This window comes from Rosa chinensis, chromosome 2 (genome assembly GCF_002994745.2).
Source record: "Rosa chinensis cultivar Old Blush chromosome 2, RchiOBHm-V2, whole genome shotgun sequence".
Taxonomy (NCBI): Eukaryota; Viridiplantae; Streptophyta; class Magnoliopsida; order Rosales; family Rosaceae; genus Rosa; species Rosa chinensis.
Window position 1 is genome coordinate 35132320 of NC_037089.1, and position 24478 is coordinate 35156797.

Here is a 24478-nt window from a genome sequence, read left to right on the forward strand (position 1 = left end):
AGCTCGGAAATCTTATTATTTATTAGTTGTCGTGGAAGTTTTAACTCCGAAACTAATATATTTCTTATTCTTATTTTAGGATGTCGAAGTCGAAGCTTGACTTTCCTATGCTTGACTCAACTGGGTCTGAATATCATAGTTGGGTCACGGATGTTGAGAACCATCTCACCTCAAAAGGGATCCTACCTGTAATTCAGGCACCAAACCCAGATCTCTTATTCGAGCGTATAGCTATGAATAATGCCACCACTCTCATTTTGATTAGACATCACATGGATAAATCACTCCGATTGGAGTACATGGCAATCAAGGATGCTAGGGAATTATGGGTTGCGCTAGAAGAGTGTTTTGGTAATGTTAAGGATACCCTCTTCCTTGACTTGAAAGTTCAATGGGGCAATCTACGATTCGCCAATTTCAAGTCCGTAGCTGAATATAATTCAGAAGTTCTGCGCCTCAAAATCATGTTGGGGTTCTGTGGACAACCTGTCACAGAGCAAGAACTAATTGAGAAAACTCTCTCCACCTTCCCCTTCTCAGCTATTTTGCTATCCAAGCAATATTGAACTGAATACAATACTGGACGGATCACGAGGTTTCATCAGCTAATTAATGTGATGTATATAGCTGAGAAACATGATAATATTCTCGTGAGGAATTATAATTCAAGGCCTATAGGAACTAAGAGCGTTCAAGAGACGAATTATAATCAGGCACCCAAAGGAGGGCGCAAGGAGCAGAACCCTAAAAATAAGGGACACAACGGACGTTTTGGTCCATATAACCACCCTACAAAGGAAGGTAATCATCATAATGAAGGACGAACACGTGGCAATACATGGCAACGTGGAAGAGGAGGTCGTGGGGCTCCAGGACGTGGAGGAGCCACCCAAGGCCATGGGAATGGCGCCAACTCCTCTGGGGGACGCCACCCAAGTGCAAATAATGCACCTCAATTAAGGGGAGGAAATCACAATGACATGTGTCATCGATGTGGATCAAGTGAGCATTGGTTCAAGCAATGCAATGCAAGCAAACAATTAGCTGCGCATTACAAGGCATAGAGAGACTTTAGAGAGCATGAAGCCTATCTTGCCGAAGAAGAAGAAGATGGTGATGATGCCAACATCAATCTACCATAGCGGACTTCAAATCTGATAAAGAATTGCACAAGGATGCTGCAGATTTTGATTAATTATAGTCCTTAGTTTTATTTCCAAGAATTATGTAATGGCAATATGCCTTAGTCAATAAATGACATTTTGTATTAATTCTATCTTATGTGGCGCATCGAATTAAATATGATGTCTAGGAAAGTAATTGAAATTAGTGGTACTCAAGAGAGCTTTGCTCCACCGACATCTCTCTCTACTTTCCTGGTCATATTTGATTGGAGTTACCAAACGGATAGAGTGACTACGATTTGTCTACGATTTTGATTTTATTTTGGATTAGATTATGGTCACGAAACTTTGATGTAATCATTGGCTATTATTAATAAAGTCTCGATTTATTTTAATTCAATGTCTTGGACATATTTTAATTTCGAACTTTATTATTTTTTTTCAGTATGTTTCCTGGAGAGCTACAATGCCTCGTGGATAGTGCTACTACACATACCATCCTTCGAAATAGGCAACTATTTCTATGGATGATGCCATCTCAATCTTCTGTGACTACGATGACTGGATCATCTCAATTGATTCATGGTAGAGGACCAGCCCAATTTATGTTGCCAAATGGCATAATTTTAAATGTCACCGAAGCTCTTTATGCTCCTAGGGCAGGAAGAACCCTATTGAGTTTTAAAGATATAAAAGTCAATGGTTTTCATGCGGAAACGCATTGTGAGAATGGACAAGAGTTCCTTTGCATCACCTCTAATGACTACGGATATAAAAGAGTCTTAGAGAAACTTATGTGTCAATCTAGCGGGTTGTATGCAACCACTATTCGAATAATTGAATCCAATCATGTTATGAGAGATGATTTATGGGATTCCGACACATATAGCGGCTTTGGCATGACCGTTTGGGACACCCAGGTCGTAATATGATGATCCGTAAAGACTTCACACGAACATCCATTTTTCAGAACGAAAAGTAGTAAAACTCGAAATTCGGATCAAGGAGGAGCACCTGCGCCTCACAGAGCCTTTCCCCTTCAAGTCCGGCCACCACAGGTAGGCGCCGCCATCCCCCTACGGCCCAAGGGTGGCTTTGACGCCACCTCTGCTCCCCTGACTCCAATTTCTACTTCTAAAGTCAATTGTGACTTTGTGGCTCAACCAAAATCCTCATTGGTTGTTTCTAAGGCCCATCATTTGTTTTCCAAAGCCTGCTTTTTAGCAAAATTAGGATCGAGATCATCTTATGCAAAGGACACTAAATAAAATATACCATTCTTACAACGAATCCAAGGTGATATTTGTGGACCTATTCAACCACCATGCTGACCATTTCGATATTTTATGGTGTTGGTTGATGCATCGACACGCTGGTCACATGTCATGCTATTGTCCACTAGGAACGCTGCATTTGCTAAACTCCTAGCCCAGATTATTAAGCTAAGGGCTCACCACCCTGATCATCCTATTAAGTCTATAAGATTAGACAACGCCGGGGAGTTTACATAAAAAAACTTTTGATGATTATTGCATGTCCATTGGAATTGATGTTGAACATCCAGTTCCTCATGTTCACACCCAAAATGGTCTCGCAGAAGCCGCCATTTAACGACTACAAATGGTCGCTAGGGCATTGGTAATGCACACCAATCTCCCTATTTCTACTTGGGGCTATGCAATATTGCATGCAGCTGTGCTTATTCGTCTGAGGCCCACTGCCACTCAACCCTTTTCTGTGTCCCAGATGGTGACTGGGTATGAGCCTAATGTCTCACACTTACGCATATTTGGGTGTGCAGTATATGTGCCTATTGTGCCGCCACAGCGCACCAAAATGGGTCCTCAACGACGATTAGGCACTTACGTTGGATATGATTCTCCAACGATTGTCCACTATTTAGAACCCTTGACAGGAGATTTCTTTTCCGCTAGATTTGCGGATTGTCACTTCGATGAGACAGTCTTCCTGTCGTTAGGGGGAGATAAGAACATCAATGTTCAATAGGAACGACAGGAATTGTCGTGATCTGTCCCTACTCTGTCTCATCTTGATCCTCGAACTGCACAGTCATAAATTGAAGTGCGGAGAATTCTCGATCTTCATAACGTAGCAGAATCAATGCCTGATGCGTTTTCTGATATTGCTAAAGTGACGAGATCACATATACTTGCTGCAAACGTGCCTGCAAGGATTGATGTCCATAAAATTAGAGAACATGATGCCACCTCAAGAGTACATGAGTATGGCGCCAACGTCCCCTCCCTTGGTGACGTTGTGGCTAGGCCGACGGCTCTTGCCAGGAAGCGCGGGAGGCCAATAGGTTCGATGGATTCTCGCCCAAGAAAGAAAGCGAGTTTGGCACAAAATAATCCATCTCATGAGAATATTATGGATTATGGTTATGTCCAAGAGACATCATTGGGGGACGCTTCAATGTCAGAACCAATTCCAGAGAATAGAGAGATCTCCATGAATTACACTAGTGTACATGAGATGATGGATAGAAATTCTATGGCAATTGATGATGCGTTTGCGTATCATGTTGCAAAAGAAATTATAGAATATAATGATATCGAACCTCGCTATGTCGATGAATGTCAACGAAGAGCGGATTGGCCTAAATGGAAAGATGCGAACCAGGATGAATTAGATTCACTAGCAAAGAGACAGGTATTTGGGCCTATAACGCAGACACCCCCAGATGTAAAACCTGTTGGCCATAAATGGGTCTTTGTTAGAAAGTGTAATGAGAAAAATGAGGTGGTTAGATATAAAGCCCGCCTCGTGGCGCAAGGTTTCTCACAACGCCCTGGAATCGACTACGAGGAGACATACTCTCCCGTAATGGACGTTCTAACATTCCGCTACCTAGTCAGTTTGATAGTTTCTGAAAAACTTGACATGTAGCTTATGGATGTGGTTACAACATATCTCTATGGGGATCTAGATTCAGAGATATATATGAAGGTTCCAGATGGACTTCAATTACCCAAATCAAGTGGCTCTAAATCACGGAGCGCGTTTTCAATAAGATTAAAACGCTCACTATATGGATTAAAACAATCCGAACGGCATTGCAAATGGGGTATATTAGACATTTCATCTAAGACCAATTCTTAATTTGATGCAGGAGGGACATATTGGAGGGAAATTGACGCGCTCGAAGCAAGCGCGCAATTTAACCCTGAAATATCATTAGTAGTATAAGCAAATAGGGATCGTTCTATCCGGGGATTGAGGGTACACTTGTAATTGTGAAACAAATAAAGAAAAGTATTATTTACAAAAATAAAATAAAGAATATAAATATATACAATTGTATAAACAAATAAAGAATTAAAATAATAAAGTATTATTTACAAAAATAAAATAAAGAATAAATATATACAAGTAAACACAAATAAGGGGGGGGGTTAGGATTCTTAAAATTAAAATTAAAATAAATAAAACAAAGAAAATGTAAAAACATATATACAAGGGTGGAACGCAAGGAACAAAGATCAAAATCAATTCCATGTAATCAAATTCGATTCAAACCCTATAATTGTTCTTCCAAGTCATGAGAGAGGAGTTGATCATGTGAAACATTCGAAAGCAAATGATTTCCCATATTTTACTTTTCAATGCTAATTAACCTAAGCGAAAGCACCTAGATTAATCCTATCAAACATGCAATCAAACCCTAGAAAGCTAGTCAATCATGTCATGTTCAACGCATTACACATAGAGAAAGGCTATCAACTCAAGTGTACAACTTAGTTATGGAAAAGTCCACCTAATTGCAATCCTCTTCAATTAAATTCGATTCTTGTCCAGAACCTTTACTACTTTTGATTCAAGTTACACAAAACGGAAAGTCGATTTCATGTTCTTAAACCTAGCACCAATTACATGCAAATCCTATAAGTGTCGACCCAAATAAGATAAACATATAAAAGTTTTCTGTAAAGCAAATTTAATCGAACAAACTCACATAAGCAACTTAGAATCACAATTATAGAATTCGAAAACTTTATTTAAACATAGAAATTGGGCTTAAACTTTGCCCTAAACATTATTGTTAACTAGAATTCATAGTCTTACAAAATCAAACAAAGAAAACAAGAGAAAGGATATAATACACCTTAAAAGATGAATGATAAAGCCTTGAGACAAAGAACTTGAAGATCCTTGAAAGCAAGCAATCTTCTAGGGACGACACAAGGGTGGATGGCGGTTAGGAAATTGATGTATTGCATGGCTTCTCTTTCTCTTGGCTTGAAAATGAAGAACAAGAAAACTAGAGAATGGAAAAGAAATATGGAGAGGAAATGGAGAGACAAAGAAGATGAAATGGATGAAGGAATTGGTGACTAAGGAAAATGGAGAGGAAATGGTGAGACAAGAAGATGAAATGGATGAAGGAATTTGTAGGAAATGGTGACTAAGGAAAATGGAGAGGAAATGGTGAGACAAGGAGATGAGATGGATGAAGGAATGTGTTTTGAGAGTGAGAGGAGAATGTGTTTAAATAGGGAAGAAAAAGAAGAGTGAAATGATGAGATGAAGAAAAATAATGAAAGTGGAGTATGAAAGTGGTTTGTAAAATATGTAAAAGATGAGGTAATGATGAAAGCAAAGCATGAAGGTGAAGAAATGTGGAAGTGATGATGATGTTTTAGAGTAGAAAAAATGTATCCAAGGAAAAAGAAATGCTTTCTTCATATGGGTGGGAAACATGAATATGTGGTGTTGAGCTGTTTTCAGGTCAGTTTCTTCCCCTTTATTCCTTCAATTATTTCTCCATCAAAACTTCAGAATGAGCCTTCGACTTCTTCATAAAAAATGTTCCACTATGAGTGTAGATCATCCTGACAAATTTTCAGAGCTTTATTCCATGTGGTTGGGCCGGAAATGCTGCTGGACCTCTTACAGGTCCAGTTTTCCGGTTTTACTTCTGTAGAAAATTGGGCTGATTGTTTGAAGGCCTTCCACTCATATTTTTCTCTGGAACTCTTCATAAGAAATGATCATTTGGGTGTCTAGAATGGATCTGGAGAGTTTCAGCTCATTTCAAGTTCATTTGGTTAGGTGGCCGCTCCTTCTTCCTTGATTGGCTCTGATTCTCCTAGCCGGAGTAAGAAAATATTCAAGGTTGACTTTTTAGTGCATTTTCATTCTTCTCCATCATTTCTAGGTAATTATGGACGTAACACTCATTTCTTCTTCATCTACTCCAATGTACCTAAAATTAGAAATTAAGTTAAAAATCGATTCGTTAAGGAATAACTAAGCAAAATGTGAGGAATTAACATTTAAAATATCACATTAAAATGCGCCTATCAAATTCCCCCACACTTAGCTTTTGCTAGTCCCTTAGCAAAACAAAACAAAAAAAAATCCAAAACAGAACAAAGACTTGACAAAAAGCAAGTAAATGACTCTATTACTCCTAACTGTTGTCTCAGAGACTCCAAACTCATGGCTTTCACGTTAAACACTTAATCAAAATCACAAAGATAATTCCATGGTTAATAAACCTGTGACATTCGTATGACTAAGTAAGATATGGAGAACTTAAGTTATACAGTGAATGATAGCATGTTTCGAACAAGTCCAATCCAAACTCACAGGGCATACTCTCGATTTTTCTCTCAGAAATGGCTATGCTTAAAAGCTTCACACTCAAGTATATGCAAGAGAACAAATTGTAAGGCAACAAACAACTTGCATATTTCATCAATAAACACATTTTGTGAAGAATTTTTAAAGACCTCATGAAATGACTAAGTGCACAAATGGACCTAAACCATAAACTCGACTGCGTAACTGACTCCACTAACCAAAGACTGCCCATCTCAAGGATCAAGTCAGCACTTAAAACAGGTTGTAATGGGGCTAAGCTAGGGTTTTTGAAATGAAGATTAAGGATACAAAAAATCCTAAGGACCTAGCAGAGCATATAAGGACCACCTTATGTCATCATTTTTGTAGACCAAATATCATTGTTTTGGGCCAAACCTTCACTCTAACCAACATGGGAATGGACAAAGGCATAATTTTCAACTTTGAGCCTTCTACAAATTTGCAAGTCCAAAACCACACTTCAACATTTTCCCAAGAGTTTTCTTCTCTTTTGCCGCTTTTCTTTCTTTCTTTCTTTTTTTTTTTTTTTTTTTTTTTTTTCAAGGCAAAATTTTTTCTTTTTTCTTCTTTTTTTTTCTTGGATTTTCCCCACCCCACACTTGTCTTTCATCGTCACCCCTACATACTATGTCATGCTCTACTAAGTCCTTAAGACAAGGGTAGAGATATCCTGTACTAAGCTCATGGTAGGGTAGTGAGGGTGATGAAACAAAGGTTTTCAACGTAGGCTCAAAGGGGTTCATTCTAAGGAGTCCCACGACGGGCACAATTGGGGACACATGCTTGTTTGGCTATGGTGGTTACCCTAATGCCTTCTATCCTATCCAGGATCAGTGCATATTATGGCATACAAGTTTTGACAGTCACAACAGCCGAGTTCTAGTACTCTCTAGTCCATTAAAATCTATGGCACATGATCATTGGATTTTCAAAGAAAGATGAGGTTTTGCAAATACAGCCATGAAATTCTGAAATTATCAGTAAGCACTCAAAAAGAAAGTATTTTAGCTCAACAGCTCACTTGGGTCAAATGAATCAGACTTAATCCTAGCATGCTTAATGAACCAAGTTACAATCCTATCTCAAATCTTCATACAAGCATCACAATGTCGATTAACCACAGAATTCAATTAAGTCCTATTTTGATTGTGAAAACCTTCAGCCATGAATTCGGAGACATGTTCATCCTAGACGTTAGGAGCATCCTAAGACTCAAACACACAAAAACACTCTAAAACCAACATTTTTTTTTTAATTTAATTTCAACACTTAGGTACGGGAACAGGGAGTCTCGATGTGCAATGGGACTGAAACAGCTACCCTTTTTCAAGACTATGTTTAATCCAATATACCTTAGTGTATCACAACATCAATTAAAAACACAATAAAAACACAATCCAACATCAACTATTTTTGTTTTTTTTTGTTTTTTTATTATATACTAACTACTAAAAATCCAACAAAGCAATAATCATTCCCCCATACTTAATTCATGCATTGTCCTCAATGTATAAACAAATATAAATCATGCAAAGCATAAATCAAGCATAGAAGAGAAAATGAACACAACGAAACCTAAAACAACTTAAAATTTAAGAAAATAAAATAGAAGGAAGAGTTCAAGAAAGCAAATCTGCGTTTGATGGCTCCTCCACAGCTACAGTTGAAATGGGTTGCCTCCCATGCAGCGCTTAATGTTTAAAGTCTTTCAGCCTAGACTTGTACCTCCATTTACTCCTTTGGAGGAGCGGTATGCGGGCGAGTGGCAGCCCTCTTGCTGGTTTCAGCCTTCGGAGGCGGGTCCTCATGTTGTGATGCAGTAGCGTCCTTGCGAGGAAACCCAGGAGGATAACTCTGCAAGTTATTGACTTCCTGAGCAAGCTTGTTTATTGCAGTGTGACAGCGGATCAAAGAGCAGTTCATCTCAGAGATGTAATCGATCATGCAATTGACTCTCCAATCTGTCACCATAATACCATCGCGGAGAGAGGAACGCAAATCATCAATCAAATCCGACAAGCTTTCCAGGGTGGCCATAGGCCGAGGAGCACGAGCAGCTGGTGAGGAAGAAGACTCTCCGGGATGCAGTCTGGGAGAGCGACGAGGCAGAGGAGGGGGATTGCGGGTACGCTCACGGATAGGACGATGGTCCCATGGACGAGTAAGCCCAGCTCTAGTGGCCGCTTGACGACCTTCTTCCTCCAAAGAGAGAACACGGCGTTGATTGACGCCCCTGCGAGGGGTTACCTTGGTTCTAGCCATGAGGAAGTAGAAGGAATTTGAGACTGCACGTTTAGACAAACCTTAGTAAAATCTGGAGGAGACAAAAAAGGATGTATATGTAAAGCACAAAATAGGGTAGAAATCTCAACAAGCACAGGGTTTTAACAAAGCTTCTCCGGGAAGGAGAAGAGTTATGACAGTTCACGGCCCAAGAAACACGTATGCACATGAAAAACTCCCCCACGCGTAAATATTCCTTTCTTTTCCTGGATTTATGGCAATTAGACCTGCTTTCGGCTGTAGCTTGTCTGTCACAGCTCCTCGAGATTCGTTTGGTTCCCCCACGTGTCCTTTCTTTTCCTGGATTTATGGCATGCTTTCGGCTATAGTTTATCTGTCACAGCTCCTCGTGTCCTCCACGCGTCAACAGCTTTTTCGTGTTTTCGGGTGACTTTAATCCAACGCGTAGATTTAATTTCAGAGATCGTCGATCCAATGGTGGAGATCTGCTCACTCGTTCTATAAATAGGTGCATTCTGAGCGACTGTTCACTCCAAAAGAAAATTCTTCCGAGTTCCAGCCTTTCTCTCTCAACCCTTCAGCCTTTCTTTCGAAACTCAAATTCTTTCTTCATCAACATGGAACCACGAACTCTGCAACTAATGGAGTTACAAACCCAGCAACAAATGGAATTACAAGCCCAGCAACCAACCGAGGAGGGAGGAAGCATCCAAGCAGCCGGGAGTAGTAACCGGTGGGCTCCCACACCGCCTCAACTAAGAATCCTCAAGGGCCTTTACTATGATAAGGGTTTTAAGTACCCAACTCCAGAGCAGATTCAAGAGATCTGCCTTCATCTAAAACAGTATGGGCAGATCGAGGACAAGAACGTCTTCTTTTGGTTCCAGAACCTCAAGGCTCGTGAGAGGCAGAAGTTGAAGGAATTTCGGAACGTTCGGGTTGGTGGCTCTCTCGATCTCAATTTTGGATCCACTAGTTCTACTGATGATGGTAGGTCCATTGATCTGAACTTTGGTTCCACTGGTTCTACTAGTACTGACAGATCCATTGATCTAAATTTTGGGTTACGTGTCGGCTCTGGTGTTGATGGATCGATCATGGAACAACGAGGAGAATATCACCAGGAGATTGAAACCCTTCCACTATTCCCCATGCATGGTGAGGACATCTTTGGCAACATGAAGACTACTTCCGAGGGAGGTAGCGGCTATGGCGGTGGCTCTCACCTTTCCCTTGAGCTCAGCCTCAACTCCTACAGAGATGCAGACATGGCTTAGTATAGAGTATTATTATTATTATATTTTTTTTTTGTAAATAGCTTAATTTAATAAGACTGAATGAATGCAGTTTTTTTTTTTTAATTTTTTTTTTTTTTTTATATAAAGGACTCAAAAATAAAAGACAAATATAAATATATATTGGACTCAAAATGAAAGACAAAAAATATAAATCTCTTCCCCCACACTTAAATATTGCATTATCTTCAATGTAATCAATTAAAAGCATGCAATGAAATAAGTAAACATAGATAGAAGACATTTACGAAAACAAATCATAAAATAAAAACAATAGAAAAAATGAAAAATAAAAAGAAATAGGGAAAGAGAAAGCAAATCTGATTAAATTCTGAATTGGGTTGCCTCCCAAGTAGCGCTTGTATTTTACGTCTTGCAGCCAGACGGTACCTACATTAAATAAAGTTAGTAACTATAATTAACAAAGAAATACAAAATAAAAACAAGTATAACTATTAATTACAAACTACAAGTATTAACAAGTATATTGTACATAAGACACAAGTTAAGTACACAAGTGAGTGTAAAACGTGAAAAACATTTTTACAAGTATAATGTGTGAAACAACAAAATAATTTACACGTATAGAGTATTCACAAGTATTTCTTTTGTTATAAATATTATTGATATCGAATCAAATTCCAAGCGGTAAATCAAGTGGTCGTGCGGCCCAAGTATAGTCGCCTAGACACAAACTCCCTTTCAAATCGTTTGGGCAACCTTACTGAAATGGCCAGGTGGGGGAGGGCGAACATGAGAGGAAAAATCCATTTTGGCATGAGCTACTCCCACATTGTGGTTTATGCCCATTTGCAAGCACTTCTGGATTCAAAAACCCGTCATGAACGTTGTCCCCTTCCTAGACACCATTCCACATAGGCTATACTTACTAAGATGAAAAAGTTCATAAGTGTGAAGACAGTTCAACAAGTGTTAATAAAGGCCGCCCTCAACCTTAAGGGACCTGAGCTAGGTACCAATAAGGGGTTTAGGCCAATATTAACAAAAGAGACTTCACCTATTCCTCTCAATTTACAACCTACAATTAAAATTCGTGTTCAATAATATAAAGAAAAATTTAAACTAAGTTTTAAACAATTTATATACAACAAATATATATACAATAAATGAGACAATTTAGCAAGTGATTTTTCAATCCCCGGCAACGGCGCCAAAAATTGACGCGCTCGAAGCAAGCGCGCAATTTAACCCTGAAATATCATTAGTAGTATAAGCAAATAGGGATCGTTCTATCCGGGGATTGAGGGTACACTTGTAATTGTGAAACAAATAAAGAAAAGTATTATTTACAAAATAAAATAAAGAATATAAATATATACAATTGTATAAACAAATAAAGAATTAAAATAATAAAGTATTATTTACAAAAATAAAATAAAGAATAAATATATACAAGTAAACACAAATAAGGGGGGGGTTAGGATTCTTAAAATTAAAATTAAAATAAATAAAACAAAGAAAATGTAAAAACATATATACAAGGGTGGAACGCAAGGAACAAAGATCAAAATCAATTCCATGTAATCAAATTCGATTCAAACCCTATAATTGTTCTTCCAAGTCATGAGAGAGGAGTTGATCATGTGAAACATTCGAAAGCAAATGATTTCCCATATTTTACTTTTCAATGCTAATTAACCTAAGCGAAAGCACCTAGATTAATCCTATCAAACATGCAATCAAACCCTAGAAAGCTAGTCAATCATGTCATGTTCAACGCATTACACATAGAGAAAGGCTATCAACTCAAGTGTACAACTTAGTTATGGAAAAGTCCACCTAATTGCAATCCTCTTCAATTAAATTCGATTCTTGTCCAGAACCTTTACTACTTTTGATTCAAGTTACACAAAACGGAAAGTCGATTTCATGTTCTTAAACCTAGCACCAATTACATGCAAATCCTATAAGTGTCGACCCAAATAAGATAAACATATAAAAGTTTTCTGTAAAGCAAATTTAATCGAACAAACTCACATAAGCAACTTAGAATCACAATTATAGAATTCGAAAACTTTATTTAAACATAGAAATTGGGCTTAAACTTTGCCCTAAACATTATTGTTAACTAGAATTCATAGTCTTACAAAATCAAACAAAGAAAACAAGAGAAAGGATATAATACACCTTGAAAGATGAATGATAAAGCCTTGAGACAAAGAACTTGAAGATCCTTGAAAGCAAGCAATCTTCTAGGGACGACACAAGGGTGGATGGCGGTTAGGAAATTGATGTATTGCATGGCTTCTCTTTCTCTTGGCTTGAAAATGAAGAACAAGAAAACTAGAGAATGGAAAAGAAATATGGAGAGGAAATGGAGAGACAAAGAAGATGAAATGGATGAAGGAATTGGTGACTAAGGAAAATGGAGAGGAAATGGTGAGACAAGGAGATGAGATGGATGAAGGAATGTGTTTTGAGAGTGAGAGGAGAATGTGTTTAAATAGGGAAGAAAAAGAAGAGTGAAATGATGAGATGAAGAAAAATAATGAAAGTGGAGTATGAAAGTGGTTTGTAAAATATGTAAAAGATGAGGTAATGATGAAAGCAAAGCATGAAGGTGAAGAAATGTGGAAGTGATGATGATGTTTTAGAGTAGAAAAAATGTATCCAAGGAAAAAGAAATGCTTTCTTCATATGGGTGGGAAACATGAATATGTGGTGTTGAGCTGTTTTCAGGTCAGTTTCTTCCCCTTTATTCCTTCAATTATTTCTCCATCAAAACTTCAGAATGAGCCTTCGACTTCTTCATAAAAAATGTTCCACTATGAGTGTAGATCATCCTGACAAATTTTCAGAGCTTTATTCCATGTGGTTGGGCCGGAAATGCTGCTGGACCTCTTACAGGTCCAGTTTTCCGGTTTTACTTCTGTAGAAAATTGGGCTGATTGTTTGAAGGCCTTCCACTCATATTTTTCTCTGGAACTCTTCATAAGAAATGATCATTTGGGTGTCTAGAATGGATCTGGAGAGTTTCAGCTCATTTCAAGTTCATTTGGTTAGGTGGCCGCTCCTTCTTCCTTGATTGGCTCTGATTCTCCTAGCCGGAGTAAGAAAATATTCAAGGTTGACTTTTTAGTGCATTTTCATTCTTCTCCATCATTTCTAGGTAATTATGGACGTAACACTCATTTCTTCTTCATCTACTCCAATGTACCTAAAATTAGAAATTAAGTTAAAAATCGATTCGTTAAGGAATAACTAAGCAAAATGTGAGGAATTAACATTTAAAATATCACATTAAAATGCGCCTATCAGAAATTGTGAGGTAAGACAGTTTTTAGATTAAATCAGAATGTCATAGACTGAAACGATGATAGGAACAAAATACAGGGACTAAACATAATTTAATCCTTAAATTAAAATTGAAATCTTTTTGATAATAATCATAAATCCAATGAAAATAATCTCTGCTTGACAACCTACAATCCTAGAGGTGATTTGAAATTCAAAACACCCACACAAAGCGGGAAATTCTTTTCTCGAAATGACCTCATAATTAAATTAAAATTTAAATCTTTTTGCAAACTTTCTGTCTCCCACTAAATATATATATATGGTCAGTCTTGTAGAGGCTCTCCGAATTTGATATTATTGGATTTGAAAAATGGCGGAGAGGAAGAGCAGCAAGAAGCCCCAAAGCCTCAACGACAGTCACTATCGTCTCCTCCAAGACCTCAGTTCTGCTCCTCTCAAGCCCTCCGGTACTGCAACCCTAAATCAACTCAATCGCTTTTGCTTTCTCTCTGCTTATTTTTGGGGATTTTCATTTTTTAGGGTTTTTTTTCTTCTTATGAGGTTTTTGTTTCGTTTGTGGATTTGGATTTGGATGGAATCGCAGAGCAAGGAAAGGCGACTAAGGTGAGGATTGAAGGCGCGCGCCGTCTCTGTAAGATTCGAGTGGCTTCCGATGATGACGATGATCATGGTGAGGGCTTTAATGATGACGACGCGCCCAGTTTCTCCGGGATTGCTGATTTTGAGTCGCCGCCGCAGCCGCGGAGGAGTGAAGTTGGAAATGGCGGTGGAAATGAGATTAGGGGGATTTTAGATGACTTGAGCTCCAGGCTTGAGTTTTTGTCAATCGAGAGGAAGGGAGCCAGAAAATCTAATAAGGTTGAAGATTCGGGGATTTCGAAGGAAGTTGATCGGGTAAAGAAAGAGAAAGTTGAGTACAAGAATGCGGCGCCTTCGTTTTCGATTGCTTCTGACTTGTCTGATTCCTCTGCTGAGACCAGTAAAACTGGTGGAAAGGGAGTTGAGAGTGTGGTGGATGAATATGAAGAGAAAAGTCATTTTCAATGCAAGTTTGAAGAGGCTGATGATGACAGAGATTGTGTGGTTGTGAGGGCTAAGAAGACGGATAAACAAGTGGGGAGGCGGGGTGGTGGTAGCTATAAAGAGTACTATGATTGTGATGAGGATAACGTGGTTGATGATTCTAGGGATGATTCTGTTCCGGAGGATGATGGTTCTATCACTCTGAGTGGTCTCACATATACTTACAAATTACCTGGGAAGATTGCAAAGATGTTGTTTCCGCATCAGCGCGAAGGCTTGAAGTGGCTATGGGCTCTGCATTGCCAGGGTAAGGGAGGAATCTTAGGAGATGACATGGGTTTGGGTAAAACAATGCAGGTAAATAAATAATGGTTGGTTTCCTGGTTATTTTAGTTTAGGAGAATTTTCTGGTATAGTTTCTGAACACCAGTTTATGTCAAATTGCAGATTTGTGGCTATTTATCCGGATTATTTCATTCACGCTTGATTAAAAGGGTAATGGTTGTGGCTCCTAAAACTCTACTTTCTCATTGGATAAAGGAATTATCAGCTGTGGGTCTCTCAGACAAGATAAGAGAGTGAGGCTGCTTGATCTTTTCCTTCATATGTTTTTATAATTATCTATCCAGGAAAATTAACAAAATAGTAATCATCATATACCTGTTCTTTAATGTAGATACTATGGGACATGTACAAAAGCTCGGAAGTATGAGCTTCAGTATGTACTTCAGGTAATTCCCAAGAGTAAACCTTTAATTCTGATTAAGTTATAGTGATTAAGCTGATTTAATTATCAAAGTTTACTTTTAATTCATTTATCTGAAATACATTATTTCTAGGATGTTAAAGCATCCATATGATGTATGCAATCTTAGTTTGACTCTAATTGTTTGTTCTTTAGTATTAGACTATAGGAAGATTCCCATTTCATTTTCTGGTGCCATCCACATGATATAAGCGATCTTAGTTTGAGTAAAGTTGTAGTATGCGTCTGGCTGCTTCTGTTCTTTATTATTAAAATTATTTTTGGATGCTCATATCATTTCCCCTACTTTGCATTACTTCTCTTGTAGGACAAAGGCATTCTTCTGACGACTTATGATATTGTGCGAGTCAACTCAAAATCTCTAAAAGGGAGTGACTATATTCTCGATGATGGAAGTGAGGATATGATATGGGATTATATGATACTTGATGAGGTAAGAGTGTGTAGGAATTCAGTTTTTCTGTAAATGGCATTTATTAGTTTATGAAATGGAACAATGTGGGCTGGTTTACTATGAAAAATGAATTTAAATGTCTTTTGTTTAATATCTCTCATATTATAGATCTTTAGTAATTCTTATCACAACCTCTCCCTCTGACATGTGAGCACAGACACACACACACACACACAAAATATCCTCACATGTTTATGTGCTCACACATGTCTGTGAGGTTCCTTTATAAGGTCACCACAGTATTTACATCCTTATAAATGTTTTCTATATAATAAACAAATGAACTTCTATTATTCAGCTAATAATTATCAATTGAAGTTTCACAACCAAGTGTTAGGAACCATCCACTTATCTCAAATAAACACACACACACACACCCCTACTCACACCCATGACCCATCCATGGATCATTTTTACTTGAAAGGAACTTGGTTGCGTGTTCAAGTGAACAACACTGCATTCTGAAAGGTGTGTCAAACAACCCATTGGATTGGTGTAAGAAGAGTAGAACTTGCTGTACTTTAATATGAGAACTTCATGCTACCATGCCCGTGTTATAAAATGTTCCTTTTTGTTTGACTGTCCTTTCTGCAATCCCAGGGTCATCTCATAAAGAATCCCAGTACACAAAGAGCCAAAAGTTTGCTAGATATACCCTGTTCACATCGCATTATAGTAAGTGGCACGCCATTGCAAAACAATCTGAAGGTACTGTGTGGTTTTCTTGAAGGCAAATTTGTATTTCTGGTCCATGTTTTTCTTCCACCATTTTGTGCATTCCAAACAAACCTCCTCATAATTTGTACTTTTCTGTCCTTTTGATTTTCATAATAGGAGTTGTGGGCCTTATTTAACTTCTGTTGCCCTGAGCTACTGGGTGATAAGAACTGGTAAGAATCTTCTTCACACTCTGGTTGTCTTGGGTTAAGTTATGCTTGTGTATGAAACTCTGGATGATGTTCAGGTTCAAGGAAAGATTCGAGTCACGCATTTGTCGTGGAAATGAGAAAAATGCTTCAGATAGGGAGAAGCGTATTGGTTCCACGGTAGCACAGGTAATGATATCATCTATTTTTCAATAAGGTTTGTGCCTCTGATTTTTCAATAAGATTTATGCCTCTGGTTTGATATAGTTTCTTTCTGGGGTTTGATAATTTATCATTTATGCCTCTTGTATCCAGTCTACAAGCAGCATGGCTGGTGTAGACAGTTATGGATATTCCTTGACTATCTAATTCTTGTTTGCTAGCTCAATAGAAATGAGTGTACAACAGCCATCAAGTCTGACACTCTTGAAGGTTTGATATTCTGGTGACAGGAATTAGTGTCAATGGGACTAACTCAAGTTTTAGGTTTAAATTGGTCGAAAGTTATAATCAATCAGTTTTGCTGATACTCTAGCATTAGGTCTCTTAAATAATAACTCTGATGCCAACTTTGGCTTTAGCTTAAATTATGATCTGGTTTTCAGTGAGGTCCTGAGAATAAATTTTAGAAATAACCAAAGTTTAATTGCAAGGTTGCAACTTCCAAGATGTGAGGTATATATAGTTGTGTGTGTGATGGAGTTTCTGTGTATTTATGTATTGAAATGCAAAGTATTGTTGTACTTGTAAATATTTTGAACTGTTGGCTTTTCATATCTCCTTTTGTTATTATGGCTGCAACCTATGTTCTTTATTGCCTGACAACGTTGTTAATAGAACCTTGGTACTCCTTGTAACAGGAGCTCAGAGACCGTATTCAACCTTTTTTCCTGCGTCGCCTGAAGAATGAGGTGTTTAAGGAGGATAATGACCAAACAAATGCCACACTTTCTAAAAAGAATGAGATCATTGTTTGGCTAAGATTAACCAGCTGTCAGGTTGACAATTTTTTTGAATCTTAAAGCAGTTTCACATATTATTACTATCTTTCTCAAGTATAATCTCTTATTTTATGTAGCGGAAACTTTATGAAGCATATTTAAAGAGTGAGCTGGTTCTTTCTGCTTTTGATGGGTCACCATTGGCTGCACTTACGGTACAATTTGTTATTTAGTTCCTTGCTCTTTTACTGCTTATTTGTTTCCAAAGAGAGTTACTAACTAGTTAACAAACAATAGTTTTTTTTTTCTTGGTTCAGTTTTAGATCGAATTATCAGTTAAGTATCCTATTCTCAAATCATTCCCGTTGTTTGCATATCATACCGAAAAGATAACAAATTGCTCTGGATCTTAAGTCTTATACATTTATTAAACTTTTAGAGTAATAAATAGAGCAGTTGAAACTTTTTAGATCATTTGCAGATCTTAGATTTTCTCATGTAATACTGAAGTCAAGTATATTTAATCACATAAATAATAACCGAAAAACCAAAAAACAAATTTTATTTTGGTGTTTCATGGGGTAGCTGAATATGTTAGAATGAAAATGGGTAAGGGTTATAATATGATAACATATGAACTTATTGGAGTAACTTTTGACAAAGTATGGTTTAAATGTTAAACCAGGCTATTCTTAGCTAGTCATGGAACTTCTTGATATTTAAACATTAGTTACCTCTATTTGTACATAGAATTCTTTTTTGTTCCATGTTATTTCTTTTCAAATCTGTACATCTTGGAAGATTTTTTAGAAATTCTAGAAGAAACAATATGCACTCAATGGAACTATAATGATATTTAGTCAGAGTAAAAGAAAAACAAAATATTGGTTATAGCTTCCTCATTTGTATTTCAACCGGATGATGATCCTTGACTGTTTGATGTGATGCAGATTCTGAAGAAAATATGTGATCATCCACTTCTATTGACAAAGCGAGCTGCTGAAGATGTACTAGAAGAGTTGGATTCATTGCTTAAGCCAGATGATGCTTGTATGGCAGAAAAACTAGCAATGCATATAGCAGATGTTGCTGAGAAAGAGGAGTTTGATGAGAACCATGCAAATCTCTCTTGCAAAATATCTTTTATAATGTCATTGTTGGTATGGATTCTGGGCTCTGATAGATTTGATGTTTTCACTTTTTTATGTAATTCCTTGACATTGTATTAAAATCTGTTCTGTGTCTTTAACAGGATAACTTGATTCCTGAGGGGCATAATGTTCTCATCTTTTCCCAAACTAGAAAGATGCTTAATCTTATTCAGGTTAGTTGCTTAAACTTATGAGTTAAAATAATGAAAACTGAATTTTAGGGAGATTTAATTACATGGTCTTCTCGGGGCACTTACTGCTTTACTTGGTTGCAAATCTGGATGACTATGCATGCTGCCTAAGTTCTTACAAAGGTCACCCTGTAATGCATTAACCCTCATTACATGAAGTTTGATTAATTTTTCATAATCACATGCTTGCTGGATATATTGTACTATTAAATGAGTTGAATTGGTGCAAAGGAGAACATAGAAATTGTTTAAGAAAAAATATTGAAGTTCAAAATGAGGAGGTGTTTGGGATCATAGAAGGAATTAAATAGAACAAAGCCAGAGGAGTCTTCTAAAGTAGTGAATTAGTGACAGGCTTGAATGATTCCTTTACTTGGGGAGTGAAACAGAAATTGCAAGCCTGAGGTTTATGGAGTGGCTTTCAGAGAAGAGACTGAATATGGCCAGTTGTGATTTGCCAAAAGTATCAAACTGTCTGATCATTTGCTATTAGAGAAGCATATCTTTTCATAACCAGTGAATTAAGTTGAGGCAAGGGTCAATTAAACATTGTACATAATTCTAAAAGCTGTTAAGATTCAAAGTATGTTTGTATGCAGTTGTTTTTGAAGCTTTTAAATGATATGTACACTGAATATGGCCATTTGTCATTTGCCAAAAGTTATCAACACTATCTGATCATTTGCTATTAGAGAGCATATCTTTTCATAACCAGCGAATTAAGTTGAGACAAGGGTCAATTAAACATTGTACCTAATTCCAAAAGCTGTTAAGATCAAAGTATGTTTGTATGCAGTTGTTTTTGAAGCTTTTAAATGATATGTACGAAAGTAGTTGTTTTGAAATAAAGATATGTAGACAGGAATTATTCATGGATAACCTTTTCTCTACAGGAAACACTGATATCCAGCGGTTACAAGTTCCAACGCATTGATGGTACCACAAAAGCTACTGAAAGAATTAGGATTGTTAATGTAAGTACTCAAAGCAACAAAGTAGGTAAAAATCATCGGTTTGGAATGTAATTTAAATTCATGTTAATTTTTTTTCCTTCTAGGATTTCCAAGAAGGTATTGGGGCTCCCATATTTCTCCTGACTTCTCAAGTTGGTGGTTTGGGTCTTACACTTACAAGAGCTGATCGTGTGATAGTGGTTGATCCTGCTTGGAACCCGAGGTGATATATTGAGACTTATTATTTTAATTCTTTTGTTTCATTTGTTGTTTGATTAAACTCACTGTGTTCAGGATACAAAAGATACTATCCCTATCTGATCTTTTGGGCTGTGGTAATGTTTCCTTATTGGCAATATTGTTTTTTAAGCCGTAATAAATAATCTTTGGAGCATACAAAAGGAGCCTACTTAATTGAATTGAAGAACAAATTCTTGATACAAGATCAATAAGTACCTTTGGATATTCATCTAATGTTCTTTCTATTTTTTTGGGTTTCTTTTTGAATGTGTCCCATTTACCATATAATTTGTGCGATACCAGTCACTTGAACTTTCAGAATAGTGCGTCTAGGCCTATGATAATTGAGGTTTTTTACTGTTTGACATGTGAATTCTAAAAAACTTGGGAGAGAATTGACAAGTTAGATTAAGACAAAGTGCTTTGTCAAGTTCAGGAAATATTCGGTACAAGTATAATTCTTGCTGTTTATACTACATGATAATGGAGAAATGGAACTGTTTTCACTGTGTTTCCTTTTCTTTTGTCTGAAAAAGCTCTTGCTCATGTTACAACTTACAAGTTACAATGGATAAAACAGAATAATATGCTGCCAGAGACAATATTTTCAAGGTTGCCTTGCTGAATATAACATTACTGTTTTTTTTTTTTGGCCTGAAAGTTAAAGGTTTGATTTACTTGGAACAATGCCTGTTTCTTTTTCATTCCTTGTTTGTGATTTTTCATATGCCTCCATTCTATTCTTTAAATCTGCAATCTTCTGCATATGTTTGGCTGTTATATATGTGCACTTTCTTTTGAATTTTCAATCCACTATTTACTAGTTCTTTTTTAGTTTAACAATAATATAATGGTCTCATTTGTGGTTCATGCTATGTTTCTTATATTTGCAGTACTGATAGCCAGAGTGTGGATCGTGCATATCGAATTGGGCAGAATAAGGATGTCATTGTATATAGATTAATGACTTGTGCGACTGTTGAAGAAAAGATATATAGAAAACAGGTGACGGATTACTTTTTCCCTCTATTTATACTGAGTGGATATATATAGTACTTTCCATTTCTTAGATTATTAACTTTGGGGCCTGGGGTCTCTGTACATTGCTGCAACTGTAAGTTGTGAAAATTTCAATTTATATCTGATCACTAAAATGCTTTTTGTCTCTGTGTTTGACACAACAAACATTCTTGCCCTTCTGCTTTGCTGTGCTATCTTGGCTGGTTGTTCTGTTTCAGTTTGTTCTATAGCATGTGTGGATCCATTCTACTTCATATTTTGAAAAGATTATGTATAACAACATTGGATTAACTCATTAAATGATATTGTTAGATTTACAAAGGGGGGTTGTTTAGAACTGCAACTGAGCAAAAAGAGCAGATTCGGTACTTTAGTCAACAGGTAAATGCTTACAAAGTTGTAATTGGTTCTATAGCTAGTGTAAGGATCCCTACCACTATACAAAGACCGGGTTGTATAATGCTATTTTTTAACTTTTCAGGATCTTCGTGAACTTTTCAGTCTCCCACAACAAGGTTTTGATGTTTCCCTTACTCAGAAGCAGCTAAATGAGGAGCATGATCAACAGCACACAATGTACGGAATCAATAGCTGCCAACATTTGTGATATGTAGCCATGGCATCTTTATGATTAATATCCCCATATACCTATTTCCTAATGTGCATTTTTCAGGTTATCTTTTGTTTTGCTACCAAATTTGCCAAATTTGGCAGGCAAATTGCAAACATAGACTAGGTAAACCAATATTAATTCTCTATTGCCTAAAACCTGGTCGGTAATTATTGAAAATGAGGCTATTGTGTATATGGGTATGGTTTTATTATTACGGGTTCATATTGAAAATAAGTTTTCATAGTTTGAACTATATTCATTCAATTATTTTTCGATTCTACTATTTACTGCAGGGAAGAGTCTTTACAAGCCCATATAGAATTCTTGGAAACTCAAGGGATAGCTGGTGTCAGTAACCACAGTTTACTCTTCTCCAAGACAGCACCACCTCTGCCAGAGGTAGACGCGGAGCAGGAGGAAGTTGAAAGGTGAAGATTTATTTATTCCTTATATTTAGGTGCAAGAGCGTGGTTTGTTTAGAGGATTGGCCTTCTTCGCTCTTGGATACTCTAATTCGTGCAACAAAATGATGTAGGGCTTTGTATTTTCAGTTGATAATATTGGGGCTTTGTCCTTTATCTGGTTGCCTTTATTTTCTGGGCGCAGGATTAGACAAACTTTACTTGCGAGAAGCTCAACTTCAAGTTCGGCACCTGAATGTAATGTCAATGGGTAAGAGCTCTATGAATCATGGTATTTCTCAAATTTCTCAACAGCAACAGTGGTTTATGTTATTGCATGCGGTGAAACATCCAGTTTGCATTATTGGCAGGGCTGAATATGCTTTCAAGCCTAAGGATGTAATATTGAATAAGAAGATGCCTTCTTCACCAGCTGATGCAGGAAAAATGACAAAATCAGAGATTAAAGAAAACATCACTAGGCTGTCACAAACTCTTGCAAATAAGGTATTCCAAACACATCATCTTCTCTGATTTTCATTTCAGAAATGGTGATCTTGCTAATTTGCTAGCTCAATCATGTTCATAATTGATTATAATGCCCGCATAATTAGCTAGGGAAACAAAGTGAGTAGACTAGAGATATTCTGTAATCCTTAATTGATCCACGATTGTTGTTAATTTTTTTTCAAAATTGCTTTGCAGGCTTTAGTTTCAAGATTGCCTGATAAGGGACAGAAAATACAGAGGCAAATTTCTGAACTGAATGCTGAGCTTCGTAGACTAGAGAAGGACGTAATTGACTTGGATGATGTGACTGAGGAGCTTAAAGGAGTGGTGATATAAGACCATGATAATGTTGCTGAAGAAGGAAACAAGCATGGAAAAAGTTAAGCACGCTGTTATCATTATAATTTTGGTCGAAACTGTCAATTGAAAGTATCAGCGTACTAGCTCGTAGTCTCACAAAGGAGCGGTGAGCATTTTGTTCTCTGTCCATGTATGTTGAACTTGAAAGTATTTATCAAGATGAATTTTACTTTGAAAGCCATCTCTTGACCACACTTTCATTTTTTAAAAGTGCACAACATATTTGCAGGCAGTAGTCCCCAATCGCAACATATTCATATAAATAGTATGTAGAAGTAATTTGTTTTACTTCAGTCGTGTGAACATAAGTCTGGGTAAGCAATCTCACCCCATCATTTTCCTCTGTTTTGAACCCAAAAAATAAAATAATAAAAAGACTTTAGTTTGTTGTCAATGGCAATGGGCATGGAAAAAGAGTTTCCACATTCTCTTGTCTAATAAGGTTTTGACAGATCCACTAGTTCATGATAGATGTAATCATGTAAATAATTGAAACGAGATGATCTCTGGAATCTCATAAAGTCCATTATTTTCTTTGGAGGTGCTGCAGTACTAATGCCTTGTCCACTTATGCTAACTTGCTTAACAAGAGAATAGCATCTTTTTCCGGTAGTCTCCTTCGTGTGTGATCTTTTTCCGGTAGTCTCCTTCGTGTGTGATCTTTTTCCGGTAGTCTCCTTCGTGTGTGATCATGGACATTGGGTGTGTTTTTGGGTCTAGCTTCGATTGAATTACGTTAATCCTGTCAAAATAAGTAGAGTGCTGGCTAGCTTTTTCTCAGCTTGGATCATGTAAGAAAGGCCAGGAAAGAAGTTGGTGCGTGCTAGCTTTTACTCTGGACAATATGAAAAGTAGTTTATTCCATGCATCAGGGACTCCAGGCGTAGAGTTCTTCTTCCGAGTAACTAACCAAGAAAAGGTTTCAAACTACGGAGGAATCTTCAACCTCCGAATTATCTGAAGGTCTTGATTACTCTACTACCTATACTTGCAAAGCAAGCAAAATATAAAAAATATCTACCTGGAAGCTCCCATCTTCACAACAATGAAGAGTAGAGTGCCAAGGAAGCTATGTACCGTATGAACCAAAATAAGCTTTGTCTCTGTTGCTGTTTTATGTTCTATATATTCAACTTTCTGCGTAAAGCATGAGAATAATGTTTCTTAAGAAAATGGTTGTTGTTTTTTGGTCTATATATTAAACTCTGCGTAAAGCATTAAGAATATTGTTTCTTTTAAGAAAAAGGTTGTTGTTTTTCACTTTTTTGTTCTATATATTCAACTTTCTGCGTAAAGCACGAGAATAATGTTTCTTAAAGAAAATGACAACAGATGCTTTTAGTCATGGGGATGGTAATACTTTTAAAGAAAGGGAATCGACAAAAGAGAACCAAAGAGGAAAGAAAGTCTAAACACAAA

At 37.1% G+C, this 24478-nt stretch overlaps 1 protein-coding gene across 1 annotated transcript; it reads left to right on the forward strand.

The window, feature by feature from the left end:
• Positions 1-13765: 13765 nt before the first annotated feature.
• Positions 13766-23240, forward strand: LOC112190023 (protein CHROMATIN REMODELING 24). Its single transcript, XM_024329436.2, has 21 exons — positions 13766-14016; positions 14154-14950; positions 15041-15171; positions 15270-15324; positions 15667-15792; positions 16414-16521; positions 16648-16703; positions 16778-16868; positions 17540-17677; positions 17758-17835; positions 18571-18780; positions 18873-18944; positions 19856-19936; positions 20020-20138; positions 21049-21160; positions 21488-21556; positions 21657-21751; positions 22082-22216; positions 22395-22460; positions 22561-22696; positions 22895-23240. The coding sequence occupies exons 1-21, from the start codon at positions 13920-13922 to the stop codon at positions 23033-23035; spliced, it is 2913 nt and encodes a 970-aa protein (XP_024185204.1). The 5' UTR covers positions 13766-13919; the 3' UTR covers positions 23036-23240.
• The last annotated feature ends 1238 nt before the right edge of the window (positions 23241-24478 follow it).

Bases quoted from the DNA above. Each gene is read 5' to 3' on its own strand.
- LOC112190023 (XM_024329436.2), top strand. From the start codon at position 13,920: ATGGCGGAGAGGAAGAGCAGCAAGAAGCCCCAAAGCCTCAACGACAGT. The intron at 16,522-16,647 runs GTACTGTGTGGT...TTTTCATAATAG, and splicing joins CATTGCAAAACAATCTGAAG to GAGTTGTGGGCCTTATTTAA. The intron at 21,752-22,081 runs GTACGGAATCAA...TATTTACTGCAG, and splicing joins CATGATCAACAGCACACAAT to GGAAGAGTCTTTACAAGCCC.